This window comes from Aquarana catesbeiana, linkage group LG06 (assembly GCF_042186555.1).
Source record: "Aquarana catesbeiana isolate 2022-GZ linkage group LG06, ASM4218655v1, whole genome shotgun sequence".
In the NCBI taxonomy this organism is placed as follows: Eukaryota; Metazoa; Chordata; class Amphibia; order Anura; family Ranidae; genus Aquarana; species Aquarana catesbeiana.
The window spans coordinates 263,148,331-263,168,984 of NC_133329.1; the positions used below are offsets into that span (position 1 = coordinate 263,148,331).

General features: G+C 43.5%; 1 protein-coding gene across 4 annotated transcripts in view; it reads right to left on the reverse strand.

Annotated features, from left to right (window-relative positions):
• FAM117B (family with sequence similarity 117 member B) overlaps positions 1 to 20,654 on the reverse strand; it is a 144,376-nt gene that overhangs the window by 54,788 nt on the left and 68,934 nt on the right. For 3 of the 4 annotated variants that reach the window (XM_073633287.1, XM_073633284.1, XM_073633285.1), the window contains exons 3-4: positions 16,121 to 16,213; positions 6,902 to 7,009 (exon numbers count right to left, since the gene is read on the reverse strand). In XM_073633287.1, coding sequence (XP_073489388.1) covers positions 6,902 to 7,009; positions 16,121 to 16,213 — 201 coding nt within the window. The remainder of the gene's footprint in view (positions 1 to 6,901; positions 7,010 to 16,120; positions 16,214 to 20,654) is intronic. The other variant, XM_073633286.1, reaches the window with a different exon arrangement.

Sequence of the window (20,654 nt, forward strand, 5' to 3'; positions counted from 1 at the left end):
GAGTTCTTCACTTTCTGGCCCGTGCACTGCAAAAAATGTTTTGTACTTGTATGGTAATGTAGTGCTAGGTTCACAACCACAGCACAAATGTTTAGCAGATGCACGGGGGTGCCATTAATATTCATTTCATCCCCACGCATTGAAAACCACAGCATAGAAGGCACCAAGACACCCATGTGATCCACCCAAGTCCAGTCTAGGAAACAGATTCACGGCAGGGTCCTCCAAAACAGGCGAGCACCGCTTGGCCTACTGAAACCTTTGGGTGGTCTTTACTCGTGGCATTTGAGTTCAGTGCAATTTTCCAAAAGGGTCAGGAATTTCTTTTCCCCACGTTTCTCAAGGTTAGGACAGCCCTTTGACATGAATGGACTGCCCTACATTTTTGTTTGAACTTGTGTCTTTTTTCAACCTAACTATGTAACATGCAGCAGTGTGAATGTGTTAACTACAATACGTAGCACTCCTAAAGTAACCGTCTCAAATCTGGCCAGTTTAAACTAAGCAAATAGTGAAAAGTAACAAACTTTTTTTTAATAAAATATCATACATGTCATACTTACCTGCTCTGTGCAATACTTTTACACAGAGCAGCCGGTGCTCCAGACCTCTCCCCTTCGGCGAGTGCCCCCACAGAAAGCCACTTTTCACAGGGGCACTGGTGCATGCTCGCTACCGAGTCACCCTGTCTGCTTCCCACTGCTATCAATCTGCCCAACAAGGAGGGAGACAGCGGATAGAGCCACTGCTCTTGTGCACATCGCTGGATCAGATCGGCTGAGGTAAAAGGGGAAGAAAAAGGAAAAAGAAAAAAAAAAAAAAGGGGGGGGGGTGGAATTCTGCAGCACAGAAGGTTTTTTACCTTAATGCATTAAAAAAGTTTTAAAAAAATTTAAAAAAAAAGCCTTAAGGCTTTAGAACCACTTTAAGAAAGAATTATTCGCCCTACTTCCCATGGACACTTTTCAGCAGACCAATTAAAAAGGAAAAGTTGAGATATGCATATGTCACTTGCTTCTCTCTTTGAATCGGCTGCTTGTTTTACCACACATTTTCGCCAGAAGGTAACCTCCATTTAAAGCCCAACTCTGGGGAAAACAAATATGCTCCCTTGCAGTGGAGCTGCCCATCTTGGGGTTGAAGGAGGCTCTATGTCTCAGAACCATCCGTCAATGAAAAATAACCAAAATAGCCACCAACTTGGGAACACACGCCTGATGGAGGTGTTGGCTACCAAAAAGGTCACCTTACTACTGAGAGCCCACAATAGAATATCCTGAATATTTTCAAAGGGAGGTCTTTGAAGAACAAAGTACCAGGTTCGGATCCCAGGGAGACAGTAGGTGAAAGCAGGGTATTGCCATGTTTCGAAGGTCTGGGCAACAGAGCACCTGAAGCTAAAGGTTTACTGAATAGAATAGATAAGGCAGAAACCTGTTCCTTTAGAGTACTTGTTCCAGGCCTGACTGCAGGGAGGCAAGCATCAAGGGATAGAATATTCCCAGGGTTTGAGATGTCTTGTTTCTAACATCCAAAACATTTACCTTCCAGCTGTGACAGCAGATCATACAAGAGGTAGACATGCCCCCATCTTTTAGGACCAGGGTTATAACAGCCATGCTATTAAAGCCAGCAACTGAGAGGCAAATTGGAACAGAAGGCTGTGCTCTTGAGCAGAGTCTTAAGACCAACCAAACTGTTCTTTGTTACTCCCAAGACCTCCTTTGCTTTACTCTTTTCATCTGATCCCATACTCACCTCAAGGACTTCTCCAAAGCCCCTCCAATCCTATGGAACTCCCTACCCCAACTTGTTCAACTATCTCCTACTCTGTCCACTTTTAGTCAATCCCTGAAAACCCTTCTCTTCAGAGAAGCCAATTCTGCTTCCATCTAAACAACCATACTTTTATTTTCTCCATCAACTCATCCCCCACAGTTTGTATCAATTGACCCTCCCGTTTAGATTGTAAGCTATAATGAGCATGATCCTCTGCTTCCTCCTGAATTGGTTTGTTTGGTAACTGTAGGGTCTGCCCTCATGTTATAAACTGCTGTGCAAACTGCTGGCACTATATAAATCCAATAATAATTATAATATTATCAAAGAAGGCCTTGTGACAGGAAGTTCTGTCGGTTTGGAGACGACCAAGGCACGTCCACCAGGTGTCTGTGTACCAAGTTGTCCTCGGCCATTTTGGGATGGGCCCAGAGTAGGAGAGTCAGCCTTATGGTACTTAGTTGATGGGGAGCATCGACTTCTGTGGAGACTAGGTTCCCTGAACAATCAGCGAATTGTAGACAACATTCAACCCATAAGGCTTTCATTCATCATTACTACTTTCTAGGGAGAGGGAAGGAATGATTTCCCTTATTCTAGGGCTAAGTTGAAAAAAACCACGTCAGGGAGACGTTTGCCTGGATATGGGCAGCAGTAGAGGTGGATCCAGAGAAAAGACCCCCAAATTTTGCATCGAGTCTGCAAGATCGGTCATCATACAACCCCTGGCAAAAATTATGGAATCACCAGTCCCTGAGGATGTTCCTTCAGTTGTTTATTGTTGTGGAAAAAAAGCAGATCACAGACATGGCCAAAAACTAAAGGCATTTCAAATGTCAACTTTCTGGCTTTAAGAAACGCTAAAAGAAATCAAGAAAAATAATTGTGGTGTCCAGTAACAGTTAGATTTATAGAACAAGCACAGGGAATAAATTATGGAATCACTCAACTCTGAGGAAAAAATTATGGAATCATGAAAAACAAACAAAATAACACTCCAACACATCACTAGTACTTTGTTGCACCACCTCTGGCTTTTATAACTGCTTGCAGTCTCTGAGGCATTGACTTAATGAGTGATAAACAGTACTCTTCATCAATCTGGCTCCAGCCTTCTCTGATTGCTGTTGCCAAATCATCTTTGCAGGTTGGAGCTTTGTCATTGACCATTTTCTTTAACTTCCACCACAGATTTTCAATTGGATTGAGATCCGGACTGTTTGCAGGCCATGACATTGACCTTATGTGTCTTTCTTCAAGGAATTTTTTCACAGTTTTTGCTCTATGGCAAGATGCATTATCATCTTGATAAAAGATTTCATCATCCCCAAACATCCTTTCAATAGATGGGATAAGAAAAGTGTCCAAAATTTCAATGTAAACCTGTGCATTTATTGAAGACTTAATGACAGCCATCTCCCCAGTGCCTTTACCTGACACGCAGCCCCATATCATAATTGACTGTGGAAATTTGCATGTTTTCTTCAGACAGTCGTCTGCATAAATCTCATTGGAACGGCACCAAACAAAAGTTTCAGCATCATCACCTTGCCCAATGCAGATTAGAGATTCATCACTGAATATGACTTTCATCCAATCATCCACAGTCCACGATTGCCTTTCCTTAGCCCATTGTAACCTTGTTTTTTTGTGTTTAGGTGTTAGAGATGGCTTTCTTTTAGCTTTTCTTTATGTAAATCCCATTTCCTTTAGGCGGTTTCTTACAGTTCGGTCACAGATGTTGACTCCAGTTTCCTCCCATTTGTTCCTCATTTGTTTTTGTTGTACATTTTCTGTTTTCAAGGCATATTGCTTTAAGTTTCCTGTCTTGACGCTTTGATGTCTTCCTTGGTTTACCAGTATGCTTGCCTTTAACCACCTTCCCATGTTGTTTGTATTTGGTCCATGTTTTAGACACAGCCGACTGTGAACAACCAACATCTTGTGCAACACTGCGTGATGATTTACCCTCTTTAAGGAGTTTGATAATCCTCTCCTTTTTTTCAATTGACATCTCTGGTGTTGGAGCCATGCTTCATGTCAGTCCACTTGTTGCAACAGCTCTCCAAGGTGTGATCACTCCTTTTTACCTACATACTAACAAGCAGATTTAATCTGATGCAGGTGTTAGTGTTTGTAATGAAAATTTACAGGGTGATTCCATAATTTTTTCCCCAAAATTGAGTGATTCCATAATTTATTCCCTGTGCTTGTTCTATAAATTTAACTGTTACTGGCCACCACAACTATTTTTCTTGATTTCTTTTAGTGTTTCTTAAAGCCAGAAAGTTGCCATTTGAAATGCCTTTAGTTTTTGGCCATGTCTGTGATCTGCTTTTTTTCTACAGCAATAAACAACTGTAGGAACATCCTCAGGGACTGGCGATTACATAATTTTTGCCAGGGGTTGTATTAGGGGCATTTCTGGCATCAGTGGCTTCGAAGAGGCCTACCTTTATTCTTGAAAGAAATGGCAAGCATAAGCAAATCAGCCTGAAACGGTACTGGAATTGTGTCACCAAGCAAGCAGCAACGATAAGTGGGAACCCCCCAATTAAAAAAAAAAAAAAAAAAAAAACGTATAAAACGTTACCTACTGCCCACATTGTAGGGACTTCTAAAGAGGGAGGATAACACACTAAGTGAATGGCACCCCACATGCAAAAACATGACCCAGTCATAATACATGGGAACACGGTTTACCTTATTCATGCAGCATCCATGTCCACTCACAGTGGGCATACCCTCCAAAGGGGTCTTTGGGGTCTAGACATAGGAATGGACTACAGCCCTGAAACCTGCAACTACATTTGTTGCACCACGTGCCAAGGTGTGCGCCACACACAGGATCCAGTGACTGAAGGAGACAATACAGGCCAGCATTGCTACTGAAGGGTTCAGGTACATTTCCCAAGATGTACATTGAGGGCAACTGATCTGGAAACTGCTAGTGAGCCCTGAGGTAATAAGCAATCGGATCTTGATAGAAGTGTCAGCTGAAGTCGTGACGTAAAATGAAAAGAAGCCATGGTCTACGACTACATCTAAGGCCTATGACCTGTACTGTACCGTTAAGATGAGCACTTTTACTCACTTGATCTTCCGCTCCCTGCAGACTCTTCTGGGTGGAAAGACCGGTCCCTGCGACCTATTCTCCCCTATGCTCTAGTGGTTGGATGCCCCGGTCACCAACAGACAAGGGAGTGGAGGTAAGTCAGGTAAGTAGAAGTAGAAGTGCTTTTCGTGGTCCCCTAGACACAGACAAGCATTTAACCCTTGCAGCTCCTCTGGAAGGGAACAACTTTATTCTCCCCAGCGATGGACTATCTATTTTTCATCCTATGCTCAGAACATGCTTTAGAACAAAAAGGTTTGGATTTGTGTTACGTTTAAAGCAACAATCCTTAGTAAAACACCTGTTTCGGGTATGTATTTAACACTTTTGTACAGAACACAATTGTTTACATCATTTAATTTAGGGTTCTTAAAAGTGATTTCCATTTTAACCACTGTAACCACTATAACTTTCAAAAACCATAACTTCCTTCTAATATTGCAACCTGGAAGCATTACGTACACAATTGAAATACAGAATGCCCACTGAAATGCTCTATATGGTTGCCTTATAGGTTTTCTTAGTTTCATAACAACTCACTGGTTTTCTTATGTCTGCACTGACATGTAAGCCAAATCTTTTGCAATACCTGCATTAGAAGTTTATTTTTTGTGAGATTCTCCTACTTCTAAAAAGGGATGCAGACATCGCAGCTTTCCTCATCAGAACACGGAGAACTGCTGAGGTGGCTACAATAAAGGCTGACCCTCCCATTCAGAAATTAGTCTGGAAAGTGCACAGTGAATCAAGCAGAAATTTCTTCAGAACAGAAAAAAGGTAGGAATCTGCAACGGAGTTTGATAAAACTCTTGCAATGTATAAAGATCACATTGATGGGACTGTCTTTACTTTTAGGCAGCAGGAACTCCTGAAAAGCTCATTTGGCTATACTTGGGCATTCTTCTATGGATTACAGGAGTGTAGTTCGTTCTGCACTGCTATGACCCGTTTTCAGCAGATAGCGGGCTGAAGCCTGCTGACATCACAGAGCTAGTTCAGGGTGGGGAAAGATTGCAATCATATGGTCAGGATCCACACAGATGGCTGGACCAGCACCCAGCTCAGACTCGAGCAAGCCACTGGGAGCCCGAGCCAGCCACTCCCACCCCTCTACAGCCCAACGCTCCAGTGAGCGCAGGGGGGGCAGAGCAGAGAGCCGATGACCAACAGTCACCAGCTCTCTGATCACGGAGAACTGAGAATCAAGCAATCAGCAGTGTTTGATTGCTCGGTTCTCAGCCTTAGAGCTGGCAGGGGTACAATCAGTCCGATGCTGCATTCATCTAGGTAAATAGTATTTAAAAAAAAAAAAACTCAACTTTTAACATGGACCATATGACATTTTACAGTTCAAGTCTGCCAATTAAATGACAACGTCTTAACGCAAACCTGTGATTTGCCAGGCAGAGCAAAGCAACAGGTTAATTAACCCATTTCCCAGCTGCACTTACTTGCTATTCCTTCGCTCCTCTGCTCAATTTCAGGAGCAAAGAAAGCCCTGTGTAATCTCCTCTGAGCTGCGGAGGGGCGAGAAGAGGCTGTCTCAGCAGCTCGCTGAGACTGCCATCAATCAAGGCACCTGGCGGATCCAGACTTGGAAGTCGGGATGACGCACTGCCTTGACTGATGGCAGTGACGTCATCGGAGAGCAGACTTCAGATCGCTCTCCGCTGAAAACGGGTCACAGGAGTGCAAAACGAATTGCACTCTTTTGACCCATAGGAGAAGCCCAGCCTAAAAAGCTCAGGCTGGACTTCTCCTTGAAGACAAATTTTCCCAACAGGTTAGAAAAACTCCCTGTGACAGCACTTTTAAGTGCCTGAGGTGCTAGTTATCGCCCAATAATTACAGGCATTGCTTTAAACTGGAACTATTACATCTGAATACTGGACCATGTATGGCCAGCCAAAAACTTTTAAAAAGCACTTCACTTTGTTATAATGAATAACATAAAAAATTAATTTTCTAATTATCCCACTTATTTTACTGGTCAGACCAATTCCTTACCTGGTTAATTGCGGTGTGGTTTCCATGGAAAGGAGACTGTCTATCCTTATCTCGATGGTGTCTGCTGCTGTGTTTACTCCTTTGAAGTTGCTGACGTAACTTAGCAATCTAGGGATGAAACATTATGATTACTATAATGTAAACAAGGTACTCAATAACAGTTTAGAGGCTGCCTTTGCCCCAGCTTTGCACACAGTGTTTCTGTAGCATACCCTGTTAAAACGATGCATTTTTCATTCAAACACAGCTGCATGTCTTCAAATGGAAAACACAATGTTAAACTAGAATGTCCGTCAACATGAAATAAATAGTGAGAGTTTGTTTACTCCTTTGTACTGCTGTAAAGTGCAAATGCAATACAGTCTGCTTTGCCCCCCATTTTGTTGCCTTGCCCCCCATTTTGTTGCTCTGTTGCTTTGCTCTCTAACAGATTACTCCCAGATAGCACTTGGTCAGCAATAATGTTTCAGTAGGTGGCAAGTGACAAAAGTAACATACAAATGAATGGCGGAACCAAGGTTTTCCAGCAGAACATTGCCCAAAGCATCACACTGCCTCCACCAGCTTGCCTTCTTCACATACTGCATCCTGGTGCCATCTCTTCCCCAGGTAAGCGACACACACGCATGCTATCCACAAGATTTAAAAGAAAAAGGAGAATCAGACTAGACCACCTTCTTCCATTGCTCAATGGTCCAGTTCTGATGCACACATGCCTATTTCATTGTAGGCGCTTTTGGCTGGGGACACGAGTCAGATACCATTGTACTGGGATAATCAATGTTATTCTTTTTACCAGCCATTGAACTTAATGTTATGGTTGATCCACATGTGTGTGCACATAATATTGATAAAAAAAAAGAAGAAAAATTATATATACAAATACACTTTTTTCTAATCTTCAATTAACTTTGGAACAGTCCTAGGAAATGTTTTTATCATGCAAAAAAGTTTGGCTTTGACATGAGCGTTTAAAATTATTTCTTGTTTAACAAACAAAATGTCACAATAAGATTTTGTACTTACGGTAAAATCTTTCCTGAAGTCCATTAGGACACAGGAATTCTTAAGGCGTGGGCAACAGCCACAGAGGATCAACAGGTGTGGAGATTTCTCTACAAAAGAATATCTAAAGAAAGCCATGCCTGAATCAAGGCTAAATGACGAAAGGGCCAAGCAAAATATAGAAATATAGAAAGTTACCATGACCAAGTGGAAGGCACCAATGATCAACTTGGTGCTCCAGACTAGGAGAGACCTTTACCAATAGGGAGATCTGTTATCTGAAGGACTAATGAGTCTCAACCAGTGAAAGCTTCCTTCAACCACCTACAAAAAAACAAGTGGAACACTACCCAATTGAGAGAAATAAAAAAAAAAAAAAAAAAAGAAGAAGAACGCTCAACAGGAGGAAATATTTTCTGGCCCAAGTTTCAGAACAAGAAAAAAAAAAAAACGGATCCCCAATGGAAAGTTTGAACAGACATAACCTGTTCAATGAAAATCCCATTCAGTCAACTGCAGAAAAAACGAAACCTAGAATACCTAACCCGTTTCCCTTGACTTCAATGAAAAGGAAGTTTGGAAAGACATTGTCTTTAAGTAGCCCATAGATTAGTCTTTTTTGTTTAAACCAGCGGGTTGGGGGGAAAAAAAAAAAAAAAAAAAAAAAAAAAAAAAAAAAAACGTACTTACCGGTGATGGCATTCCTAAGAGCCTTTCAGGACAGCCTTGGAGAGAGAGTGTAGCTCCGCCCATTTTCCAGGAAACACACGCAGCCTTTAAAATCCCTCTTTCATCATGGCCCCAGTTATTGCGTTTCCTCTGACATGCTGGAAAACAAAAGCACAGAAACCAACACAACCATGACAGATACTTAAAACACTTCTAAGACAACAGGGAGGGTAGTAACGGCTGTCCTGAAAGGTTCTTAGAAATACAGTCACCGGTAAGTCTAACCAAGTTTTTCGCAAATCGCCTTTCAGGACAGCCTTGGAGAGGATAACCGAGAAACTTGCTCTAGGGTGGGACCACTGCCTGCAGCACCTTCCTGCCGAAGGCCTAATCTGCAGAAGACAGCAGGTTCAACCTATAGCGTTGGAGGAACGTAGAGAAGTACAAGGTAGCAGCCTTGCATATTTATTCAGGCGTGGCACCTGCCCTTTCGGCCCAGGAAACTGCCGTTGACCTTGTGGAGTGGGCAGCAATACCCGAAGGGGGCACTTCTCCCTTAACTTTGTAGGCTTCTATGATTGCCCATTTAAGCCATCTACCCAATGTGCTCTTAGAGGCTTTTTCCCCTTTGCGGGAAATTATATTTTCTTCCCGGAAACCCTTATGCCTCATACACACAATTGGATTTTCCGACAACAAATGTTGGATGTGAGCTTGTTGCCGGAAAGTCCGACCGCGTGTATGCTCCATCGAACATTTGTTGTCGGACTTTCCGAACGTGTGAACACAAGTCCGTCGGACAAAAGTCCGCACATGCTCAGAATCAAGTAAAAGCCGGAGATATAACTAGCGTTTGTAATGGAGATATCACGTACGTCTTGCACGTCACTACGTTCGGAATTGTTGGCCAATATTTGTGTGACTGTGTATGCAAGATAAGTTGGAGCCAACATCCTTCAAACAAAAATCCACGGTTTTGTTGTCGGAAAGTCTGATCGTGTGAACGGGACATTGGAAGAGCTCCAGGAATTACGTTTCTTCCATAGTTTTAAATATATAGCCCGTGTCAATTCTTTCCTACTAGAGAGAAAGGTGTTCACGAGCTTCTCCGACAGACCCTTGGCTCTTAGGAGGTCTTCTTCAGAAACCAGGCTGACAGTTGTAGCCGATCTGCTTCCGGATGGTTCAGTGTCCCGTGTCAGCAGGTCCTTTCTGGATTGTAGCTTCCAGGGAGGTTTTGTGGCTAGATTTAGCAGAACTGCAAACCAGGGCTTCATCAGCCAGAAGGGGATGACCAGGATCAGATTCATGCTTTCCTCTCTGAATTTCCTGAGGACCAGCGGTATCAGTTGAAAAGTGGGGGAAGGTGTAGCACAGCTGGTAGTCCCATGGGATGAGCGAACGCATCTATGCCTACGGCCTGATCTTCCCTGTGAAGCGAGAACGCCTGCACTTTTGCGTTCTTCTGGCTTGCGAATAGATCTATTTGGGGTTGCCCCCATGCCTCGGTGACCATCGGGGAAACCTCCTGGTTCTGCCATTGCCACTTTCCTTCTGCTTAGAAGATCTGCTAGAAGGTTCTGAGACCCCTTTAGGTGGATTGCCGTAAGTGAAGCCACATTCCACTCTGCCCAGATGAGCAACTGGTTGGCTAGATCTAAGAGCCCTTTGCTCCTGGTTCCTCCCCTCTTCAGCAGATAGGCCACCATTGTTGTGTTGTCCGAGAGTACGTGCACATGCTGTCCCCTAACTGTTGAAAGGATAGGAATCCTAGAAAGATGGCCTTTAGTTCTCGCCAATTGGAAGACTTCCAGGCTTCTATTTTGGATCAGGAACCCTGCGCTGTCTGGCTGTCTAGGTGGGCTCCCCGAGCACTCGCATCCTTCGTTAGATGTTTGTCCAGGTGAAAGACCCAGGAGAGACCTCATGTTAGATTGGTCGAATCCCGCCACCACCAGAGAGCCTTTTTACATTTGAGGTGATCCCGATTTGTTTTTCTAGAGGCTCCTGGTGTGACCATTTTTTGTAGGATATCCATCTGGAGTGGCCGGGAATGTAGTCTGGCCCACTGTATGGCAGGATGCCATGAGCAGTCTCAAAACTGCCATTGCTGTCCGTACCAACACCAAGAGATTGGTTTGGATCTGTCTTACCGCAGACTGGACTTTTTCTACCTTCTCCTGTGGGAGAAAAAGCACCTGGAGTACTGAATTTATTGTGCATCCCAGAAACTTCATCTCGTGTGCCACAATTTCTCTAAGTTTAGGAGCAAACCAAGCTTTTGGAGGCGAGCCAGAGTCACCTGTAGGTTTGCCAGGACTCGGCTTTTGGAGTCTGCAAAAAGTAATAGATCGTCTAGATACGGGACGACCGATATCCCCCCCCTTAGCTTCAGAGGCTCCAGCGCTTCCGCCATCACTTTTGTAAAGATCCTGGGGGAGGATGATAGTCCGAATGGCAGCACTCTGAACTGGAGATGGCATATTGAACTCCCCAGGTTGAGTGCTAATCTGAGAAACCGTTGGGAGGCTTGGGCTAGCGGAACGTGTAGACAGGCTTCTCTTAGGTACAGAGATGCCAAAAAGCATTTTGGGGACAACAGTTTAGTTATTGAATAGATCGTGTCCATCCGAAAGTGTAACGGACTGATTTGTTCAGAATTTTCAAATTCAGTATCAGTTGATACTTTCGAGGGTTTCTTCACTAGGAAGATGTGCGAATAGAAACCCTGTCCTTCCTGATGTTTTGGAACTTGGATAATGATTTCCTATTGCATCAGATCCTTAAGTAGGTTCATCAATGCGGAAAGTTTTTCCTTGTTTTCTGGTGACATAATATCTACTCTGAGGCGTTTCTGAGAAGTCCAAACTGTTCCCCCGGGTGACGATGTTGTTTACAAAGAGGCTTGTGGTTGTCTTTTCCCATTGTGGGGGAAATGAAGATGGTCTTCCACTCACTGGGATGAGATTGTTATTTATTTTTGGGGGCTGATCTGGGGGTCTGAAGAGAATCCCCCCCCTACCCTTGCCCCTCTGGGAGGCTCAACAGCTTTTTTGGTCTTGGTCTCTATTTTTGGGTGGCTGTCGAACAGCACAAAAATTGGCAGTTGTTTCTTTTTAGAAGGACGCTGCGTCCACTCTGACTTAATTGTTCAAGACTTCGGTCTCCTTTTCTTCTTTTGAGGGTTCTGAAAAAAAACAGACCCCTCTGTGGGTCTTTCCACTTTTTTAATTGTGTCAGAAAGGACCCTGTGAACCGGAAACACCCTGTGTTTGGTTTCATCCAGGCCTTGGTACAACTTGCCAGGTACCAACAATTGCACCTTTTCCGCCTGGATCTCTAAAGAGGTGTAGATTGCGCTCAATAGATCTACCTCCTCCAGTGATAGCAGGGGGCATCCAGGTACAAGCTATCATCTTCCTCTTCCGAATCCTTGAGGGAAAGCAGCGTACTTGTCCCCTCATCCCGAGTCAATAGCCTCTGCTGCTTTAGAGGTAGATGTTTGAGGGCTGGTCGGTATGCACTGGGGCTCAGGCTGGATTGTCAGGTTATTTTTACCAGAGATCTGACTGAGCTCAGGGTGTCCGTATGCTCTCGCACAGAAGAAAACAGATCTTCGCAACAATCTTTTGCCACGAATCTCTGAAAGGATGTTTGCATGACGGCACTTCCTCTGACCCGGGGGGGGGGGGGGGGGGGGGGGTTGGCTTCTTAGATTTAGATAAAGTCTTGACCTGAAAGGGAAACATACAGGATTCATCCTAGCGCCCCTAACTATTGTGCAAAACATATAGCTATCTCAGTGAAGCGGACGACCACCGGAACAAGGACCCCCAAAACAGTGCCCAAAAGCAAGACCCCTTGAAAAGGCTGCAGGGTCCGAGCGAAGTGACCTGTGGCCCCCAGCAATGAGGAACACCAACTACCAGTAAAGCCCATTAGGAGAAGAAGATCGAGGCACCACTGTAACCCTCTTACCTGGGGCGGGCCGATGCTAAAGCGGCTGTCAATCCCTCCTCCATTTTGCAGAGAGCACAGCGGGATGTGTAGAGAGAAGCCTTCTGGCTTTAAATTTCCCGATTCCGGGCCCCACTGAAGGCCGGAACCGTAAGCACTGGCCTGCGGACCCGCCCCCTCCTGGCCTCTGCGTTCCAAGCGACCGGAACCACTGTCGTCCCCCCTCCACAGGAAGTCATGTCACCGGACGTGACAACACCCGCCTACCAGGGCCAACATGCGGGGATAGCCGCATGCCCGCAGCGGTCTGCCCCGCAGGGCCACCATCCACTGACCCCGGGCACAACATGGGTCTCCCTGTCCATGGTCCTGGGAAAAAAAAAAATAAAAAAAAAAAAATTACCTAAAAAAGGAAAGCCTACCCTCCCTATTTGGAGAGAATGCAGCTCCCCCTGAATCCTGCAGCACTTCCACCATGGCGGAGGAAACACAATAACTGAGGCCATGGTGGAAGTAGGGATTTTAAAGGCTGCATGTGTTTCCTGGAAATTGGGCAGAGCTACGTTCTTTCCAAGGTTGTCCTGAAAGGCGATTTGAGAAAAATTATATTAAAATAATACTTGATGTGGATGGGTATATCCTCCTCACTGAGGTATTGTATTCTGACTGTGGGGAGACTTCCTCACTGTTAGAATACACTGATCAGCATTGCAGGCTATATGCGGCGGCGCTGATCAAGCGGGAAAAACCCGATTGGAAGGCTGGTTGTACAGAAGTAGATTTATTTTGATCCATGTATGGACAGCTTAAGGGAAAGACCGGTTGTTCAACAGGAGGCTTAAAGATGGACAGCTTTGACTACAGGGAAAAGGAGCAGTCACTTTTGAAATCAGTGTGGCTGTGCAGGGCTCTACCTGCACAACCACTTCATTCAAAGTGATCCGCAAATGAATAAACTACAAGGCCCACCTGTACTGTAACAGACAGACCTGTAGTTACCAATAGAATACAAGTAATCACGACACTCGTAGTCTATTGACATTACCTACAGCTCTGCAACTGAAAATCCGTACCAGAGAACTGAAGGAAGAGTCTGCAGGAGCCTAGCATTGCACCTGCCATCCAAAGGGCTCCTTTAAATCAGCACCCAGAGGTAATTGTGGGGTGTGATCGCCACAATGAAACCTGCTTAACCATTTACCAACTATATAATTCAAGAATTATCCAACCTTCCCCTAAACAAGAGCAGCTGAAGAGTGAGGTGGGGCTACAAATAAGGAAGAGGTCAAAAGTCCACAGGGAATTAACCCTGTGAGCAAGCACTTAAGCTTAACAGCCCCACTCAATGACCCGAGAAGATTAAAGCTAGATACCTGGAAATACATCTCTAGACAAGGTTTGCAGTTGATAGGACATTCAGTACTGCTTGAATTGCTAGAATCCAGGAAATAGACTCTTCATGAAAGGCCTCCCGAACATTTCACAATGGAGAATGCCAGGAAAAGGAACTAAGGCTAGTGCCGTGAGCAGGGACCGATTCCTTTTGACCTTGTAGGTCAAGAAGTCCCTTAGGAGAGGGATAGGACTAAGAGTTGAGCACTGCAATGAGTGCAACCTTTGGCGAGTGCGAGCTCAAGTAGGACAGCAATCCCAAAAGATAGGGATCCTATCAACATTAGGATTTGGAGGTCTGATGGAGTGGGGAACCCAAAATAAGCCTGGAAAGATACCAAATGGGGTGTAGTACCATCAAAAACCAGTGAAGAGGGGCTGGAAGAGATGCTTAACTCAAGGGCCTAAATTGGAGGCTACAGATAGAAACCTGAGCATCCAAGTGCCTGGGAGGTAAACCAATAGAGGACCTAGCAGGATGAAAAAATCCCCACTTGCAAAAGTAGGGGGCGCACCTTCATGTAGAAAGCCGTGCAACGGGGATAAAATAAACCCCCCCCCCCCCCAAATTTAAAAAAAAAAAAAAAAAAATTTTTCAAAATAAGGAGAGCGGAACGTCCCCTTTAGGGTACAGTTCCGCTTTAAGAAAAATGGTTTTTTTTGCTAGAGTCCTAGGAAACTGAATGAGAGGCATGGCAGTTAGAGGCGGGGCAATAAGGGCACTGGCTTCAACTTTTTTGCTTGCTAAAGTCCGGCAATATAGGCCAAATGTTTAAGCATTCCTGTGTCCCTTAACCGCTTGCCACCCGCTTTGAGCGGTGATATCTGAATGATGCCTGCAGCTACAGACATCATTCAGATATCGTGTTTTAGAGCTGGCGATACCCTTCACCATAAGGAATGCGGCTGTTCAGCCACTTGATCATTCTTAAAGGCGGCAGGAAGGGACGTTCCCCCCTCCGCCGCTTATCCCGGCTTGCCCCTGTCATCGGCGAACTGGAGAATGAACCGACTGGCCCCGGATGCTGACCATAGAGATTTCCGGCGGGCCAGATGATCCTTGGGAGTCTCGATGATCATTCAGAGGCCGGGGGCGATGTTATGACGTCACGCTCGGCCTCTGCATTTGAAAAAATGCCGCCGCCTCAGCTAGGAAGCTGAATTTTTTTTTTTGTTGATTTCAAGCTTCCCAGCCTAGAGGGGAGATCTTGGGACTTATTGACCCCAGATCTCAATGTAAAGAGGAACGGCCAAGCACTATTCCTATTACAAGGGATGTTTACATTCCTTGTAAAAGGAATAAAAGTGATAAAAAATAAAAATAAAAACTAAAAAAGTAAAAAGAAGTGTAAAAATAGAGAGAAAAAAAAAATTGTTATTGTTAAAACGACCCTGTCCCCGTGTGCTCGCTCGAAGAACCGAACACACACGCAAGTCACGCCCACATATTAAAACTGCATTCAAACCACACGTGAGTTATCGTCGCAAACGTTAGAGCGAGAGCAATAATTTTAGCACTAGACCTCCAACTCAAAACAAAATGTAAAAGCGTTGCCTATGGGGAATTTTAAAGTACCGAAGTTTGGTGCCATTCCACGTGTGCATGCAATTTTCAAACGTGACATGTTAGGTATCAGCATAAGATCTTTCACATTATACAAAAAAAATTGGGCTTACTTTACTGTCAAGTTTTTTTTTTGTTTTTTTAATGCATGAAACAGTTTTTTTTCCCCCAAAAAAATGCGTTTAAAAAATTGCTGTGTAAATACTGTGCGAGAAAAAAAAGGTGCAACGACCGCCATCTTATTCTCTAGGGTCCCTACTAAGAAAACATATATAATGTTTTAGGGTTCTGTGTAACTGTCTAGCAAAAAAAAAAAAAAGATGGTTTTTGCTAGAATAGGCCTGGGTGGCAAGTGATTAAAAGACAAAAATATTTTTTGTACACCAAGTTTTAATTACTCACAATCACCAAAACATGCAGGTACTGAAGTATTTGCCCGTCAATAACCATAATTACTAGTAGAAATTAATACCAACCCAGAAGTTAACAGAAAATTCATAATTAATTCATAACAATGAACAGAATTAATTAAGCATTCTCCTCACTCAAACTAAGAACATCATATGACCACACAAGATTTGCTATATCAATGCAAAGTGCCTTCACCATTCAGCACACAGCAGCTGCCTAACCTCTTTCAGCTGCTCATTGCTGCCCCAGGATGCAGATCGCTTGTGAGAGCTTTTCTTCTTTTCAGCATACTCCTCAGCCCAAGCACTTTCTGTCTGTTTGGCATAAAGAAAAAGGAAGTATATTCTGCATTACAATTACATATACATCATTTAATTAGGCCATGCATAGCAGAAGATTTAGTGAGGCATGATTTAATTGGTATGCTGAACACAAACTACTTGTGCAGCAGTGATTTGCAACACGTCACTTAATCAAAACATGAATTACAACAAATGAAATTAAATCATAGGCTTGATGCACATATTCGTATAGTCTCTGATCAAGCCTTTAAAGCAAAATCTTGTACTTTGCCTTTGCAGGAGTAAAAACAGGTTCACTTTATGCACCCTCTTCCCAGAAGTATTCAACTACTGGGAGCAGAAAAAAAGCCACTGAACGCTTAGAGCTTGGGGGTCAGGTCATAATATAATCTGTTTCTTTGCACTACATGTGCACAGGCTTCTAAAGTGAGTTTCCACCTTTGAAGTTGAAAATGGGAAATTGGGAACACAACATAGTAGCATTCACACAGCATAACTTAAAAAAAGTTCAATTTTTATTTACATTTCTTTGGAGCAGGTTTATACACTGAACTTTACAGGTAGTTTGTATTGTTTAGAATAGCTTGCAATGTGCAATTGGGGGACTTTTTTTTTTAAATTAAAATACAATGTATCCTCATGAGATCTTTAACCCTTTGTTGGGACAGTGTGCGCATCTATTTTATAACAGATAATGAAGGTCTGCCAGCACAGTAAAGATAGATAATGGTAAATAAATTTCCAGCTCCTTTCTAAAAGCGGTATTAAACCCAAAAATGTAATATATTGCAGCTTACCATTCACTGGATGTGGTGGCTGCATCAGTTTTCTTTAGGCCCCTCTCACAGTGTTCGGGCCAGTTCACACCACATGTAGTCCAGTGCGTTTTTTTCAAAAATGCATGGAAAGTAGGTTGTATGGTTTTCAATTGCATAATTCACACCAGTGCTTGCAGTTCCAGAAAAAAAAAAAAAAAAGTAGAACATGCTGCATTTTTCCTGCACTGGAACACTGTAAAATGCATAAAAAACGCACTGGAACACACCAAAAACGCACTGGAACTTACATGTCCTTATTAAGGTTAAGAGAAAAAAGCACTTAACTGCATCAAAAGCGTGCATGTAGAAAAGCATTTGGAACGCATCCGGACTGAGTTTCTATGGTGTGAAATGGCCCGCAATCCGATCAGGTCCACCTGTCAGCTTTTCAGTTGAACCTGAGCAACAGATCCATGCATGCCTATGAATAGGTGGGTGTAAACAGACTTGTGTCCATTTATACCAGCCTACCTTCGGGTCACACACACAAAAACAAACACCGGAAGGGGATCCACCTTCTTCCGTTTTAGGTGGATCAGATCGGAGGGTAGTCAGGTGTAAAATGGACAACAGAGTCCGTTTACTCCCCGTCACACATATAGCAGAGCAGGCTCTGCTGTCCACTCAGCAGAAACGAAGTGAACATGGATGTGTCATCCTCCCACTCTGTTCCGCAAGGAATCTGAGCTGATCAGAATGGAATCAACCCCATGTGACAGGGGTGACAGGGGGCTTTTTTTTTTCCGGTTTTCACCTGGTGATCTGGCCAGCAACACATCTCTTGTATTAGGGCCCTTTCACACCAGGGCGGTGTCAGCAGTAAAGCGCCGCTTTACCGTCGGTATTCGGCCGCTAGTGGGGCAGTTTTACCACCGCTAGCAGCCGAAAAAGGGTTAAAAACCACCGCAAAGCGCCTCTGCAGAGGCGCTTTGCCGGTAGTATAGCCACGCTGTCCCATTGATTTGAGGGGGGCGATAGATTTACTGGAAGATTTAGATACAGATTTAGATCTGTAGATATACAGATATAGATGTTTTACATAAAACGGATTATTGTAAGCACTCCTGCCAGTGTTAAATGGTCTGTTTCATCTCTGTAACAGACATATTCTGCTGGAGAGCTTGTTCTTTTCAAAAATAGACATACTGGCTGGTTCACCGGGTGAAAATAGAATAAAGCCTTAACCACCCTATAGCCGTTTTACAGCTATAGGGCAGCCACGCAGGATCACAATGCGTGTATATATACACACACACACATACATACATACATATATTTATTACACAGAGACACACACACACACACACACAAATACATTGTCCTGCACTTCCGGGTAGCAAGCATGCGCCGCCAGCTCGTTCCGGCTGCGATTCTGCACAGCGGGAGCCCACCAGCGGTCCCGCAGACTCTATGTCTGCATGGCAAGCTGCCTATGTAAACAAGGCAGATTGCTGTTCTGTAAGTACAGAAGGCAAGAATCCTGTGTTCCTGCAAAGCCAGGACACAGAATCCATGCCTTCCTCTAGTAAAACAACCTCCCAAGCTACACTAAAAGACTAGCTATCGCCCCTGATGTTAGCCCCTTCCCAGCCAGTGTCATTAGTACAGTGACAGTGCATGTTTTTTAGCACTGATCACTGTATTAGTGTCACAAGTGTCAGATTTGTTCGCCGCAATATAGCAGTCCCTCTTCAAGTCGCTGATCACCGCCATTACTAGTAAAAAAAAAAAAACTAATTAAAATTCCAAATATATATCAGAGTTTGTAGACGCTATAACTTTTGCGCAAGCCAATCAACATAAGCTTATTGGGATTTTTTTTAAACCAAAAATTTGTAGCAGAATTCATATTGGCCTAAATTGAAGGGAAAAAAAAAAAAGATTTTTTCAATGTTTTTATTGTAGATTTTATAGCAGAAAGTAAAAAATAGTGTTCAAAACAGTCGTTTTTTGTTTATAGCGCAGTACAGTGTCGTACGACCACACAATTGTCAGGTAAAGTAACGCAGTGCCGTTTTGAAAAAAAAATGGCCTGGTCAGGAGGGGGAGGGGGTTGGGGGTAAATCTTCCATAGCTGAAGTGGTTAAAAAGTAAAAGTAATGGAATGCAGCCCTCACATCTAAGAAATGCAATATAATCTTTTCTTTGGGTTTAAAATGTTAACTTTACATAGAAGAGAAAAGCGAAGAGTTTTCATTGAGTAAAACAATGGTCTCCAAACATTGCTCGCCTTTATCCAGCCCTTGAGGCATTATTCCTGCCACTGACACCAATAAGGGGGCATAATTCCTGCCACTGACAATTGGGCACTATTCCTCCCACTGACACCAACTATTTTTCCCCCTAATACAAAAGATTGGGCGTTGTTTACTCCCACTGGGCACTGTCAGGTCTCCCTAAAGCCTTAAGGACAGTAAACTGGCCCTTTCTTCAGAAAGTTTGGAGACCCCTGAGAGTAAAAGTTAAAAACAAAAAAAAAAAACAAAAACAAAAAAAAAGGTTCTTTCTCCTGAATACTGAACACAAAAAATACAAAGGACCTGGTCATCTGACTCCTCCTTCACATCACCAACATAATCAAACTCCACTAGGCTGGCTCTCTCCACTTGAGGCCCAAGACAATGTCATTAAAATGCTGTCTCATTCACATATTCACACTAAAACATATTGGCCTGGGAAACAACTTTATTATATGAATTGTCTCTATCCCTTCTCCCCCCTCAAAGTCCATGGTGTCTTCTGAGCCCTTTATGATTTAAATGGCAGTCAAGAGGGTTCTGACCTCTTTCCCTTCTTTTTCTTCGTACTCTCCTTGGATCCCTCCTTGTGATAAGTATGAAGAAATTCAAATATAAAAGCCTTTCAAGTAGGGGAACATCATTACAAAAAATGCCACCTATGCATATGTTCTTCTCTTCTTTCAGAACTTCCAAAAATTAGAAGGAACAAGCATCGCATTGACCTCTCAACGAATAAACTCAAACTAAACTTCAAATTCATATGAGCAAACATGGCACCCTGGGTACTCTTATTCCAGGCCAATTGAACACCACCTCTACTTTTTTACAAAGTTCCTTCAAAAGGATGATTCCTACCCCCAAAATGAAACAGCTAGGCCTGTTTTACATGGACGTCATTTGATCAGTCACGTATTATCAAAGAAAAAACTGGAATCTGTTTACATCAGTTTGTGCACAGTCTTAAATTCAGTTTACAACAGTCTACATATCGGTTTTTGCATCTTTTTTTTTTCTTAGTTGTTACAGAAACCAAAATCAGTGGTGACAAAAGTAAACACAAATAAGGTTTATTGCATAAACATGAACTTAGAAAGAATTGATGTAAACAGATGGCATCCGTTTACATCCATTCTGTTTCAATTGATCTGGATGTTGGCTGTTCTGTTTAACCTCTTGGCGCTGGTGGCACGCAAACATGCGGCCTCTCAGCAGATGGGTCTTGGAGCCGAGTGGCCGCATAGTTGCATGCATTAGTGCAAATACAGCTGTGCCAAAAGCATGCTCCCGGTGGCTAACAGAAAGCGCAGCGATTGGGAGCTTTCCGATCATGTGACTGGCAATGACGGCAGCCACACGACCATAAACCCCACCCCCGGCATCCTAAACACCTTAAAG